We start from the raw sequence: 12460 nt of genomic DNA on the forward strand, positions 1-12460 counted from the left end.
AAAATTATTTCTTTTTCTTTTTCTTTGTATATACATATTTTCCCCACAAAAAAAATTGCTAAAAAAATAAGGCATCAGTAAGTGGCTAAGAGAGATCAGATGGAGTTGATAGGCTATTCTGGAGGCTACTCTTATGCAAGCTGCAGTTAGATAGTGCTAATTGCCATGGTTTCCTAAACCCCAACCAGCTACCTTCCTGTTAACTGTTAAGGACACCTAGAGCTCAAACTGAGACTATAAAAGTTTCATGCACTGTTTGCTTTCCTGGAACCTACAATTTCCAGAGGATTCCTAGGCCAGATAAATCCTGAAACCCAGTGTCACCATTCTCTCCAAGATTACCAACTAATTACATCCCTCTATTTTTTAATGTTGACACCCCTCTCAACATGAAAAAAACAGAACAGGCATTGCCAAAGATTCCTCAGTGTTTTGGAGCAGCTAGAAGGAAAACTCTGAATTAGCGGAATGGTAACCCATAACAAACTCTGAAATCTGTTCTGTAACTACTTGTTGAAGTGTACTTTGAAAATTATTGCTTTTTCTTTCTTTTTTTTTGCACAAGTTATATTTCACAATAAAAAACGTTTTTAAAAAGTGACACAATTTAATAGTATTTTAAGATTAATCTGCTAATAGCATGCTTTGCATAGGACATGATGTAAAACTATGCCCAAATATAGTAAAGAGTTACAAGAAACAACTGTTATTCCTGTAAATTCAGTCCCCAGAAAGGAGAAAATGACCCTATCTATGATGAAGTTAGGAATTTCAAATTAGTATTATAGAATGTATAGGTAGGAACATTTCATTTCCATTACCAGGGGCAACAGCTTCAGGAATTATCTTATCATGTTCTTTCTCAAGGTCTAATGATGAATAATACAAAGACAGAATGAAAGATGCCAGGAAACCCCACGTCTTACCCACCATGAAAATCATCCTATTTAGTTTGCATTGTCAGTATGTCAGCCTTGCTGATGAAAAACACCTTCTAACAACCTATTCCTCAAATTCTGCCTTAATTTAAGAAGCAGAAACAAAATTCCCTGAAAAAAAAAAATCTACTTAAGATGACTTTGCATAAAAGTGAACCAAAATTGTCCTTGACTGGTCCAACAGATTTATAGGAAAAATGCAAGATTTTCCCAAACAAATATATTTATTGTAATATTGAGAGATTTTACTTCAGAAACTTTTAAAAGTTTTATATAAAATTTGCATATTTCAAAAATACAAAATAATATATAACTGTTCTTGTATGCTATATGGCAGGTTACATTTCATTATTTTTCCATTGAGTATTCCATTATTACAGCACCATTTGTTGAATTTTGTTTGTTTGTTTTGCTTGTTTGTTTGGGAAGTGCAAGGACCAGGAATTGAACCTAGGTCTCCCACATAGTAGATATATAATATTTTAAACATAGAAATATAAAATGAAAATTCCCCTCTCCCCTTCCAATTCTACTGGCCCTAGTCACTCCATTCCCTATACATAAGAACTTTTCTAAAGTAAAAACTGACCAAGGACAGGACTTTCTAAGAGAACAGAGCAGCCCAATGAAGCTGCAACTTTTGCAACGTTTAGTGATTTAGTTGGTCTCAGATCCAGTATGGACAAATACACTCTGCTAACCAGTGTATCTCTGTTCGCCACTTTATAAGGCCCTCTTACATAATGAAAAATTTAAATGTCAGTCAATTATTGCAACTCTCCTCTTGGAAATCTCCTAATTGCCTTCATAAATCACTATAATCCTAAACCTCTATAATCCATTTTGAGATTCTCACTTCAATTTCCTTGGTTTCAGATCTCTCTCCTGAGCAATCTTTCAATAAACTTGTAGCCTTAATTGTGCTGGTTATTCTCTTACTTTTGACAAAACTTAGGAGCATTTTTCTATATCAAAATTAATCTCTAGAAAGAAAAATAACTATACAAATGTATCACATGGAAAAAAATTTATCTTCGTAGCAGCTGACACAAAAATTCCTCTGAGAGAAAGACAAGCTTTTTTGAAAAAACATGAATAAGTCTGCCACTAAGCAAAATTAAGCATCGAAGAAGAGCTTAGCTTTCTATCAAGAATTATTATGCATTATAAAACAACAGAGGAAAATGCAACCTGAGTAGAGTACCTCTGGTTGACGAGGTGGCCTAAAGAGTAATTTTGAAGTAATATAAATGATAAATGGCGATTTAGTTGCTTGCTGTCATTGTGAGTGTGTGTGTGTACGTGTGTGTGTGTGTGAGAGAGAGAGAGTGCATGTGTGGAGGCAGTTAAGTCTTCTCTCTCTGAGGAAATCTACAGTAAAATGCATATTATTCACCAGTGGACGGGTTTTTTTCCCCTACTTTCAAAGAAATCTAAGAGACAACTAGCATCTCGGATACACTTGTATAGATGGATTACAAAAACAAGCTTAAAATGTACATTTTATACTTTTATCTTACTTTTCACTTAAAATGTCAAGGGAAGATGGGTCCCTGGTCCGATTAAGTCCTGAAACCTAGCCCAGCCTCTCCAGAACATCAGATAGTTCCATCTCCCTACCCCATATTAGTGGCAGACCCTTCCAATATCAAAAATTTAGAATTGCCATAGCCCAAACAACTCCAATGAGAGGTATGGAAAGATCAAAGGTGATGGTGGAATTATACATAGAAGATAGGACTTAACAAATGAATATGAATGCTGAATCATTAAATTGGCATCTCTTTTAGTCTCCAGTATTTTAGAGCAGCTAGAAGTAAAAACCTAAAATTGTGAAATTGTAACCCATGCCAAAGTCTGAAATATGTTCTACAACTAATTGTGGTGCTGTGCTTGGAAATTTATAGCTTTTTTGTATATGTTATTGTTCATCAAAAAAGAAGGGAAAAACATCGATTGTGATGATAAAAAAATATTTAAGCCCTAAAGCCTCCTGTATTCTGGAGCAGCTAGAAGGAAAAATATGAGAGGATCGTATGGTAGTCCATGACAAACTCTGGGATCTATCCTGTAACCACTTTTTGAAGAGAACTTTGAAAATTATTGCTTTTTTATTTCTTTGCTTTGTATATATGCTATACTATACAATAAAAATGTTTTAAAAAATGTCAAGGGAAATATTCCTAAGCATTTTATGTGAATTATCTTGCTCTTTTTAAAAGTTACAAGCATTCCATTGCTCTCAATGTGCCATAATTAATTTAGCTAGTCCTAAAATGTATATTTACATGTTTTTGCTTTTAACAAAACAGTAGCACTATTTGCATAATTTTTTTAAAAAATAGAAGCTATCTCTATGAACATTAATGGAAAAATAGTAAATAAAGGTATCACCACAAAATGGAATATTACACAACCATTAAAATGTTTATACATTTTTAATGTATAATTGGTGAGTTTTTTTTAATTGGTGGTTTTTTAAGGTATGTATATTTAATGTAAAGCTGGTAGTTTTTTAAGGTATGCATATTTCCATTCCTGATTGATAATACCGTAGTGAGCTTGATAAAGTGAATAATTTTCATTCAAACCAACAAAGGATGAAAGGTCTTTTTTCCACATTTAAAAAAGTAATTTTTTCCACAATTCCATATTGTTAACAATGCTTAGCTTCAATATGTCTTATAAGTAAAATACTCTTTCTCATTATTTTAATTTTATTTTCCTGATCACAGGTCAAGCATCATTTCATTTGTTCTTGGCCATTTTTGTTTCTTAACTTTGACACACGTTTATATTTTTGTACATTTTTCTCCTGAATTGTTTGCCTTTTTATTATCCATTTGTAGGGGCCAACTAATACTAACATAAGTGTATGACAAATACCTTTTCCAAGGCTGCTTATTAGTTGTTTATTTACTGATACAATTATACAGAATTTTTATATATAGTCAAATGTATCAATTTTTTGTTTAAGAGTTCCTAGTTTTTAATTCCTTTTTAAAAGCCTCAATATAAATAAAAGCCTTTAATACTCTTTTATATTTTCATAAATGTGAGCTATATCATACTTACTGAAGGATACAAAAGAATATATTTACAGTTTAGTTCATAATTACAAAGTAAATATCCATATAACCACCATTCCAGGTCAACAAAAGGAAGATCACCAATATCCCAAAAGCTCTCTATGTGGCCCTTCCCACTCAACATTTTCCTCCTCCCTAAAGTTACCTACTTTAAATTACCTATTTTTTCTTACCTTTATATTTTTTCCACCTATATTAGCATCCTTAATCAAAATAGTTAAGTTTTCCTAGTTTCTAAATTTATTATAAATGAAAATATTCCACGTATTATTTTGTGACTTGCTTCTTTAAGTGAATATTATGTTTGAAGATTAATATTGTTATGAGCAGCTAGATTTCAAACATTTTCATTACACTATGATTTTCCCATTTTATTATTAGGCCTAATTTATTTATCTATTCCACTCTTAATAGACATTTGGGATTTTACATGCGGGGGCTATTACAAAGAAAACTCATATGAAAACTGTTGTACATTCATCCCAGGGCATGTGGACAAGAGGTCTTCCTGTTTCCTAGATACCAGCCGTTTGATAGTTCTATGTATTCAAATTCTCTTTTCTCACTCTATGCCTTATTTCAGATTTTTTTCATGGTGTCTACGGATGAGCAGGTATTCTTAATTTTAAAAGAGTCAAATTGAGCAAATATATCCCTTATTGCTGGTACTTTTTATGTCTGGCTTTAAGTTTTCATTTTCTTATCACAAAGTTATAAGGATATTCTCCTATATCATCTTGGAAAACATTTACAGTTTTACCTTTTGTATCTAGGTATTAATTTAGGAATTATATTTATAAGTTATTTTGGGGGCACTGTATAAGGTAGTGATCCAATTTTATTCTTCCCATAAGAATATCAATTATCTTAGTAACATTTAGGGAAAACTCTATCATTTGTCCACTTACCTATAATGCCACCTCTGTCATCTATCATGTATCTATAAATGTATAGGTCTGATTTGAGACCACAGTTTTGTTCAATTGGCCTACTTGTTTGTTTTGACAATGTCTGAATTATTATAGCTTTATAATAAGTCTCCCGTCTTGGAAAATGAAATTTTGAAGAGAATATCATTTTTGCTAACATTCAAAAAGATGAACTATCTAATGATATTTTAACAAAATATGTATAAGACTGTTTTTCTATAAACTACCAAACACTGCTGAAGAAATGAAGACCTAAATAAATGGAAATAGAAGTTTTAATGTGTCAAAAACTTAAATATTGTTAGGAAGTTAAACCTCTCCAAATTTATCTATATTTTCAACAAAATCTCAATCAAAATCTCAGCAGGTTATTTTATACAATTGACATGCTGATTTTAAATTTATATGGAAATACAAGGGACCTAGAATGGCCAAAACAACTTTGAAAATGAAGAACAAATTTCAAAGTTGGTTTGAAAGCAGGACTTACACTACTGATTTCAACACCTTCTGTGGATCTATAGTAATCAAGAGAGTTTGGTATTGGTGTCAGAGTATAGAATGTAGGTAAATGCACATAATAGAACGTTCAAAAGCAGATCCATCCACATATGGTAAGTTGATTTTCAGCAAGGCTGCCAAGGTAATTCAGTGGGGAAATTATAACATTTCAGCAGATGGTGAGGAATAACTGGATATACACTGGGGGTGGGGGGAGGGAATGAACATCAACCTTTTCTTCACACCATTCACAAAATTCAAAATAAATCACATATTTAAATATAAAAACTAAAACTAATAGAAGAAAACACAAGAAAAATCTTCATGACTTTGTGATGTCCAAGATTTCTTAAGAGGAAAAAAAAATTGCACAAAGTGAAGGAAAAAAATCATTCAATTGGACTTCATAAAATTTTTAAATTTTCATTCTCCAAAGGACAATGTTTAAAAACTAAAAAGGCAAATCACAGACTGGGAGAATGTATCTGCAACAAAGTTATCTGACAAATGGCTTGTACCTAAATCATATAAAGAGTTAATACTCCTGAATAATAGGACAACCAAATCAATCCTATTAAAAACAGGCAAAAGATTTGAACAGACACTTCACAAAGAAAGATACATGAATGGCCAGTAGCCACTGAAAGATGTTTGACATCATTAGTCATCAGGGAACTGAAATTTAAACTCTACTGTGATTACCCCACACAGGCAATAAAATGGTTAAATTAAAAAGACTGATAAGTATTGGGGAAGATGCAGAGTAACTGAAAATCACAGACTGCTGATAGGAATGTAAAATGGCACAGTCACTTCAGAAAACATTTGGCAGCTGCTTATGCAGTTAAACATACACTCACCCTATATTCCAGCCATCACACATGTAGGTATTTGGTGGAAAATATAGAAAATCAAACATTTTTGCAGAGTATGTGAACAGGGAAAGGGACTTCAAGTCAGTAACATAGCTTCTCAAGAAATGAGGTATTTACCCTGTGAGTCAAATGCTTACATTTGCTCCTTTCTTTAAATTTTTCCTATCTATTGTGAACTTATCTCTGAGACAAACACTAGAAGCCTTCACCAAACAGATAATTTACTCTATGTAGAAAAAGTTCTTAGGCATTTTTCCTGCTTTAACAAAAGCTAGAAATCATAGCCATACTGCAGTGAAGGTCAAATTGGAGACTAAAGTTGTTCTTAAAATTATTAGCTTGTTAATTAGTTGATGGTCTACTCTTGCTCTTTTTGTTTTCTCTGAGCTTGAAGTAACACTGGAATCATCTTTATTGCTGTAGTAATTTTTCTCTACATGTGTTCTGAACATGATTCAGTTCTCTCTGATCTGTCCACCAAAACCAGTATTATCAGTTTTCTCTCTTTTATTAATTTCCCCATTTCTGGTCCACCAATGACACTCCTTGTTACCCGATGCCATTATGGATTTAATCCTTTTAAAATATCTTCTATAAAAAAATTAAGGGGAACAAAGGTTGAAATATATTGGGTAGATGGAAATACTAGTGGTCAGTAAGAGGGAGAGGGTAAAGGGTATGGTACGTATTTTTCTTTTTATTTCTTTTTCTGGAGTGATGCAAATGTTATAAAAAATGATCATGGTGATGAATATACTACTATGTGATGATATTATGAGCCATTGATTGTACACCATGTATGGAATGTTTCTATGTTAAGAATGTTTGTGTGGTATGTTGTTTATCAATAAAAATATTTAAAATATATATATATATATATATCTTCTATAATTTCAAGGAGTTTGGAGCAGGAGGGGAGTTAAACATGAATGCTCAATACCTAGCTAATCCAATCTTTTATTAATTTTATAATTTAAAAGTGCCCTGATGAACCATATTAAATTTGTAACAAATTTTCAAATTGCGGTTTCTAGACCAAGTGGGTTTTTTATAAACACATCAATTATCATCTTTCCAGCAATTCTAATGTTGTAACTAGAGAAGGATTACTAGAAATACCACCTGAAAATTATATTATAGCCTTACTTTCTAAGGTTCATTTGTTTTTTGTTTAACACAATCAAGACATTAGCTGATTCTCTCTGAATTCCTTAAAGATCTTAGTAAATCTTATGCCAAATCCTAATTCGGTATCCGCGGGAGAGTCCCATGGTTTCCCCACAATTTTTATAAGCTCCATTGACTTAGTTCTTTGTGGCTATTTTGGATAATATGTAGCCTTAACTATGAATTTCAATACTTGCCTTATAGCCAGCTCAATTACATGGCTCCAAACTCCAGAGTTTGTGTTCTTATCCTAATAATTATTACTTTATAGAAAATCATAGAAATTAATGCACTCAATACAGTATTATCAAAATGAGGCTTAAATGCATAGGAACTTACGTGGCTCAGGTGCAGAAATGTCTACAGTTTTTTCAGCTGAGTGAGTTTTTATGAATTCTGAAATAATTTAAAATTGATTTGTCATTATAAGTTTCAGATAAAAATTTACATATTTATTGAGCTTAAATTTTTAAACATAACAGTAAGTCATTTAAGAGAAAGAACGCTTTATGGGAAAATATTAGCTGCCAACACTGTAGATTCTCCCAATCAAACAATAAATATTATCTGAGAGAACTTGTATAATAACAGATGAGTGAACACATCATTTTCCCTTCAAACCTTGTTCTTACTCTTATATTCTCTTACATCATTTAATGATATCATCATTAATACCCCTTCCTTTCATAATCATCACATTTCAACAAGTAAATGTAAATATTTCTCAAACCTCTTTTCCTTTCTTTTACCAATGCCCTAATACAGGCATTTATCTATGTCTAAAATACCATCACAACTTATGCCTCTAGTTATGCCAAACCCCAACTTCCAAATCTAGCTTCTACAATGTAGCCAGAATAAGCTCTCCAAAATTAAATTCAACAATGTTTCTTCCCTAATAAAAATCGTCAATGAATCCTATATATACAGTCCCTATATATATAGAAAAAAGTCTAAGCTCCTTACCACAGCATCCAATGCCCTCAATGACTAGGTTCACTCTTAGTAAGGTAAGGAACTTCCCTACCTTAACTTCACACCTAATAATACCAATCCATTTATAATTCCCTTTCACATATCATGCATGCTATTTGTTGATGTTATATACTCGTCTTAAAATGTCACCTTTCTTCATTCAACTAAGTCCTATTCACCCTTTGAAGTTGCATCAGATCTTCCTAACTTCCTCAGATTGAATTCCATCTGGATCCACTGCAAATTATGCATACCTTTATCATGCATTACATAATTTTGAAATTACATATAATGTGCCTGAGTGCTTATCAAGCTGTGAATTTCACAGGGGAAGCAACCAAGTTTTATTCATTTTGTACACTCCCAGAATCTGGAATAAAATAAAAACTTTTGGGCGGGCCATGGTGGCTCAGCAGGCAAGAATGATCACCTGCCATGCCAGAGGACCCGGGTTCGATTCCTGGTGCCTGCCCATGTAATAAATAAATAAATAAATACATAAATAAATAAATAAAAACTTTTACTGAAATATCAAAACTATTGAACATTTTTAAATCTACCACTGTATATCATTTTTAATACAATTTTTAAAATTTAAGTCTCAATGTTAATACATTTAGGAAATCCTAGAAGTATTAAGGTATATAAAATATTATCACCTTCAATTATCTTCTCTACATTTTCATAATTTTTCACAGGTTCTGGTGGATTTTGGCTAACCCTGTTAAAGTTTTGATAAATAAAACACATTTTAATGTAGCAAAGAATAAGAGCTTAAATTGTATGTAGTAACTACAGTGGACATTTTAGACACATGCATTTTTAAAATAAAAAGGAATATATTCTTTAACATTTCTTCCCAGCTACTAAGGTAAATTAACCAGTAGTTAATGTGAAAAAAGTAAGTAAAAAAGTCAAACTGTAATTCTATGTATTTGTGATTACATTATTATACTAACAACAGCATTAACAACAAAAACAGCAAAAGTAAAGTAGGTAGAAACATAGTATTTCTTTTTGTCAATATTTATTATCAATGATGTAGTAGTTTAGAGCACAAGTTCTGAATTCAGACTGCCTGGTCTAAAACCTGGCTCATCTACTTACTATCTGTGTGACCTTGGCCAGTTACTTAACCTCTCTAAGCTCCCATTCCATAATCTGTAAAATTGTGGTATAATAGTACCTATCTCATATCATACATGTAAAGTTCCTAAGAAAATACCTAGTACACAGCACACACTTGAATGTCAGGTATAAATATTAACATATAATCGGGAACTAATTTTATGCCTCATAATCGATAGCTCAAGTGAATATACCTGAACCTCTGAATCAAGGATCTAGTTATGCAACCCCCATGGGAACCAGCCCAAGTACCACTCTCTTCATTCCTTTAAGATTTTCATTGACAGATGGATATATTCAGTAAAAGAATTGCATGATATCTAAGACCCCCTTCCCAGTTATGGGTACTTTCTAATTGTAACATTATAAAATGAAAAGGTTTTATATATGTTTAATGCAAGAAAAGGTTGTTTATAAATATTTTTACTTGAATAAGCTACTTTTTACTTGAATACCAGAAATATTTGGGGATAAGAGCATAATAGAGGAACAGAGGAGCTGGAATTGATTTAACTTAGTTATCCATTTAAAAATTTAGATCTACTTACTGTTTACTACATGTGACGGGAAATATGTAAATGTGTGACTTCTCTGTGATTTTGAGGAAAGAGCAATCTCAAAGGAAGATATATACATGAATTATTAGATTCATAATGTTTTTAAGTACATGGTTAGGTGACAAACAACAGAGGTCAAGAAAGAAGTAACAAAGGGAGAGATCACTGAAGGACAGCATTTCTCAGTGTCAGCACTACTGAGATTTGGGGTTGGACAATTCTACATTGTGGAACTCAACGTCAGCACTACTGAGATTTGGGGTTGGATGATTCTTCACTGTGGAAGGCTATGCTGTATATGATAGGATGTTTAACAGCCTCACTGACCTCCACCCACTAGATGCCAGTAGGATCCCTCCCCAGTTATGACAACCAAAATGTCTACAAACAAATATTCCCTGTGGCACAAAATAGCCCCACTGAGATCTCTGCTGTATGGGAACAGTTCTTCCATGGTACCCTCACAAACTTGCTTGGGTCCACATGTAACATGTAGGCAAGGCTTGACAATAATCTGACCCAAGTCTTGGTGGAATGTTCTGTGATATCTACTGGAGAAAGGGACGATAACCTAGTGAAGAGTCTTCATGAGGCAGTTTCTCACAGTTTCTTATCCCTATCCATAGGTTTGGTTGAGTGCAGAACTTTTCTTCTCTGTACATCCCCCCCCCAACATCCCTTTAGGGTACAGATGCAGGCTTTTGTGTTTATCCAGAAATCATTTAGCTATAGTTTAGAATTGATTCTCCATGGTAAAGCGAATCATCACTTGTTCTGTATGTCATCTGGTCCCTCATGTTCAGTGTCATCCTCTGAGCTAGGGACACAGAAATGACACCAGGCTGAGCTTGCTTTTGCTCTCTCTGTAACTGATAAACTCCAAATCCATTTGTGCATGTTGTCTCCTTACCAGCCCCATCTGTGGAAGTTTAACAAGCCCACCTAGCAGCTGCCACTGCACTGCTGCTTTGGGACTGCTTGACCACTTGAGAATGAGTCCAGTAAGATCACAGTGCCTTTTGGGAGGGAAAAAAGAGAAAGAGTCTGGGCAGACTCTGTTAAGAGGATTAAAAGACTCCCTGGGATCCAGCAGCAACTGCTCTCACCAAAGTGGTAAAAGGCAAGCAGTAAGGGTCTTCCCACTGTCCTACCTGTTAGTGAGCATTTGAAGGATGAGTGGTAAGGATTAAAACACCTGCCAAAATGACTTAATTATTGCTAAAAGTCCATTTGTTAAGACCAAGTAGGTGATCACTTAAAATAGGAAGTACATGCTATGCTGCACTCAGATGCCAAATTGTTTCCACCATGCCCCCTCATTTCTTCCTGGCCTTTACCTCTACCTCAGCTGCTTAAAAAAGAAGACTCCCTACTTTTCCACCTAACCCCATAGGCTTGCCTCCTCTGTCCACCTTCTCCACACACTCTCTGAGCTCCCAGGTAAGGAGATATCATCTTCTAGCAACTGCTATTGTACCCTCTGAAGTGTGTGTGTTCAATTCTTGGGTCTGTGTTTCAAAGGATAGGGTTTGGTGATGTGCAGCATGCTTATACTATGAATGCTCTTGCTTGGCACTCAGTTGACAGAAACCTATAATTTTGTTAGAGAGGAAAAAAAGTATTATATGTAAAGCACAATAAAATGAGGTATGCCTTATACCAGATCTCCCTCTCCTGTAAAGGATACTTCTGAGTATTCACTGCAGAATTTTCAGGGAATGGCACCACCATCCCCAAACCATACTATTCAAGGACTCCTAAATAAACTATATCATATGGTTGGACTCCCCCCAAAATACCGGTCAGACAATGGTGTCACTTTTATAGTTTACTCTTTCCAGCAGTGAATTACCACCTGGGCCATTCACAAGACATATCAAGTTCCATATCCAATCCACAGGCAACAGGAGCCATTAAAAGATCCCTAAATAGACTTTTGAAAAGAAAAAAAAAAAACTTAAAAAAAGATGTAGGCACCCAGGGTGAACATCCCTGGCACACACAGTTAAGACAGACAATACGGATCTTAAATTTAGCAATTCCCTGACAGAATGCACCCTATTTGGATAAAATGTTTACTTGATGTTAAGGAGGAAAGAAGTAGCCCAGGCTGGCTGTACAATGCCCAAACCACATAATTATCTTTCTCACTCATCTTTTTTTCTCCCCCACTCCTACCCCAGGGAAATGTAGTGCGCCAGTTAAAATCTGTTTTGGACCCCAGAAAAGCCATTGTCCTTTAATCCTCATTCAATATTGCTGGGTGGGAACTTTTTTATTGTTTCCATGGAGATGTTACCC

At 33.9% G+C, this 12460-nt stretch overlaps 1 protein-coding gene across 23 annotated transcripts in view; it reads right to left on the reverse strand.

Moving 5' to 3' along the window:
- The window catches only part of CCDC7 (coiled-coil domain containing 7), a 394574-nt gene that overhangs the window by 299651 nt on the left and 82463 nt on the right, over positions 1–12460 (reverse strand). For 20 of the 23 annotated variants that reach the window (XR_013172290.1, XR_013172291.1, XR_013172292.1 and 17 more), the window contains 2 exons: positions 9134–9195; positions 7839–7895 (listed from right to left, as the gene is read on the reverse strand). The exons of 2 other annotated variants lie outside the window; for them this stretch is intronic. Coding sequence is in view for 2 of the 21 variants with exons in the window: in XM_077152126.1 (XP_077008241.1) it covers positions 7839–7895; positions 9134–9195 (119 nt within the window). In the remaining 19 variants the exon portion in view is untranslated. The remainder of the gene's footprint in view (positions 1–7838; positions 7896–9133; positions 9196–12460) is intronic. One more of the 23 variants, XR_013172293.1, reaches the window with a different exon arrangement.

The sequence above is a fragment of the Tamandua tetradactyla genome, chromosome 1 (assembly GCF_023851605.1).
Source record: "Tamandua tetradactyla isolate mTamTet1 chromosome 1, mTamTet1.pri, whole genome shotgun sequence".
NCBI classification, from domain to species: Eukaryota; Metazoa; Chordata; class Mammalia; order Pilosa; family Myrmecophagidae; genus Tamandua; species Tamandua tetradactyla.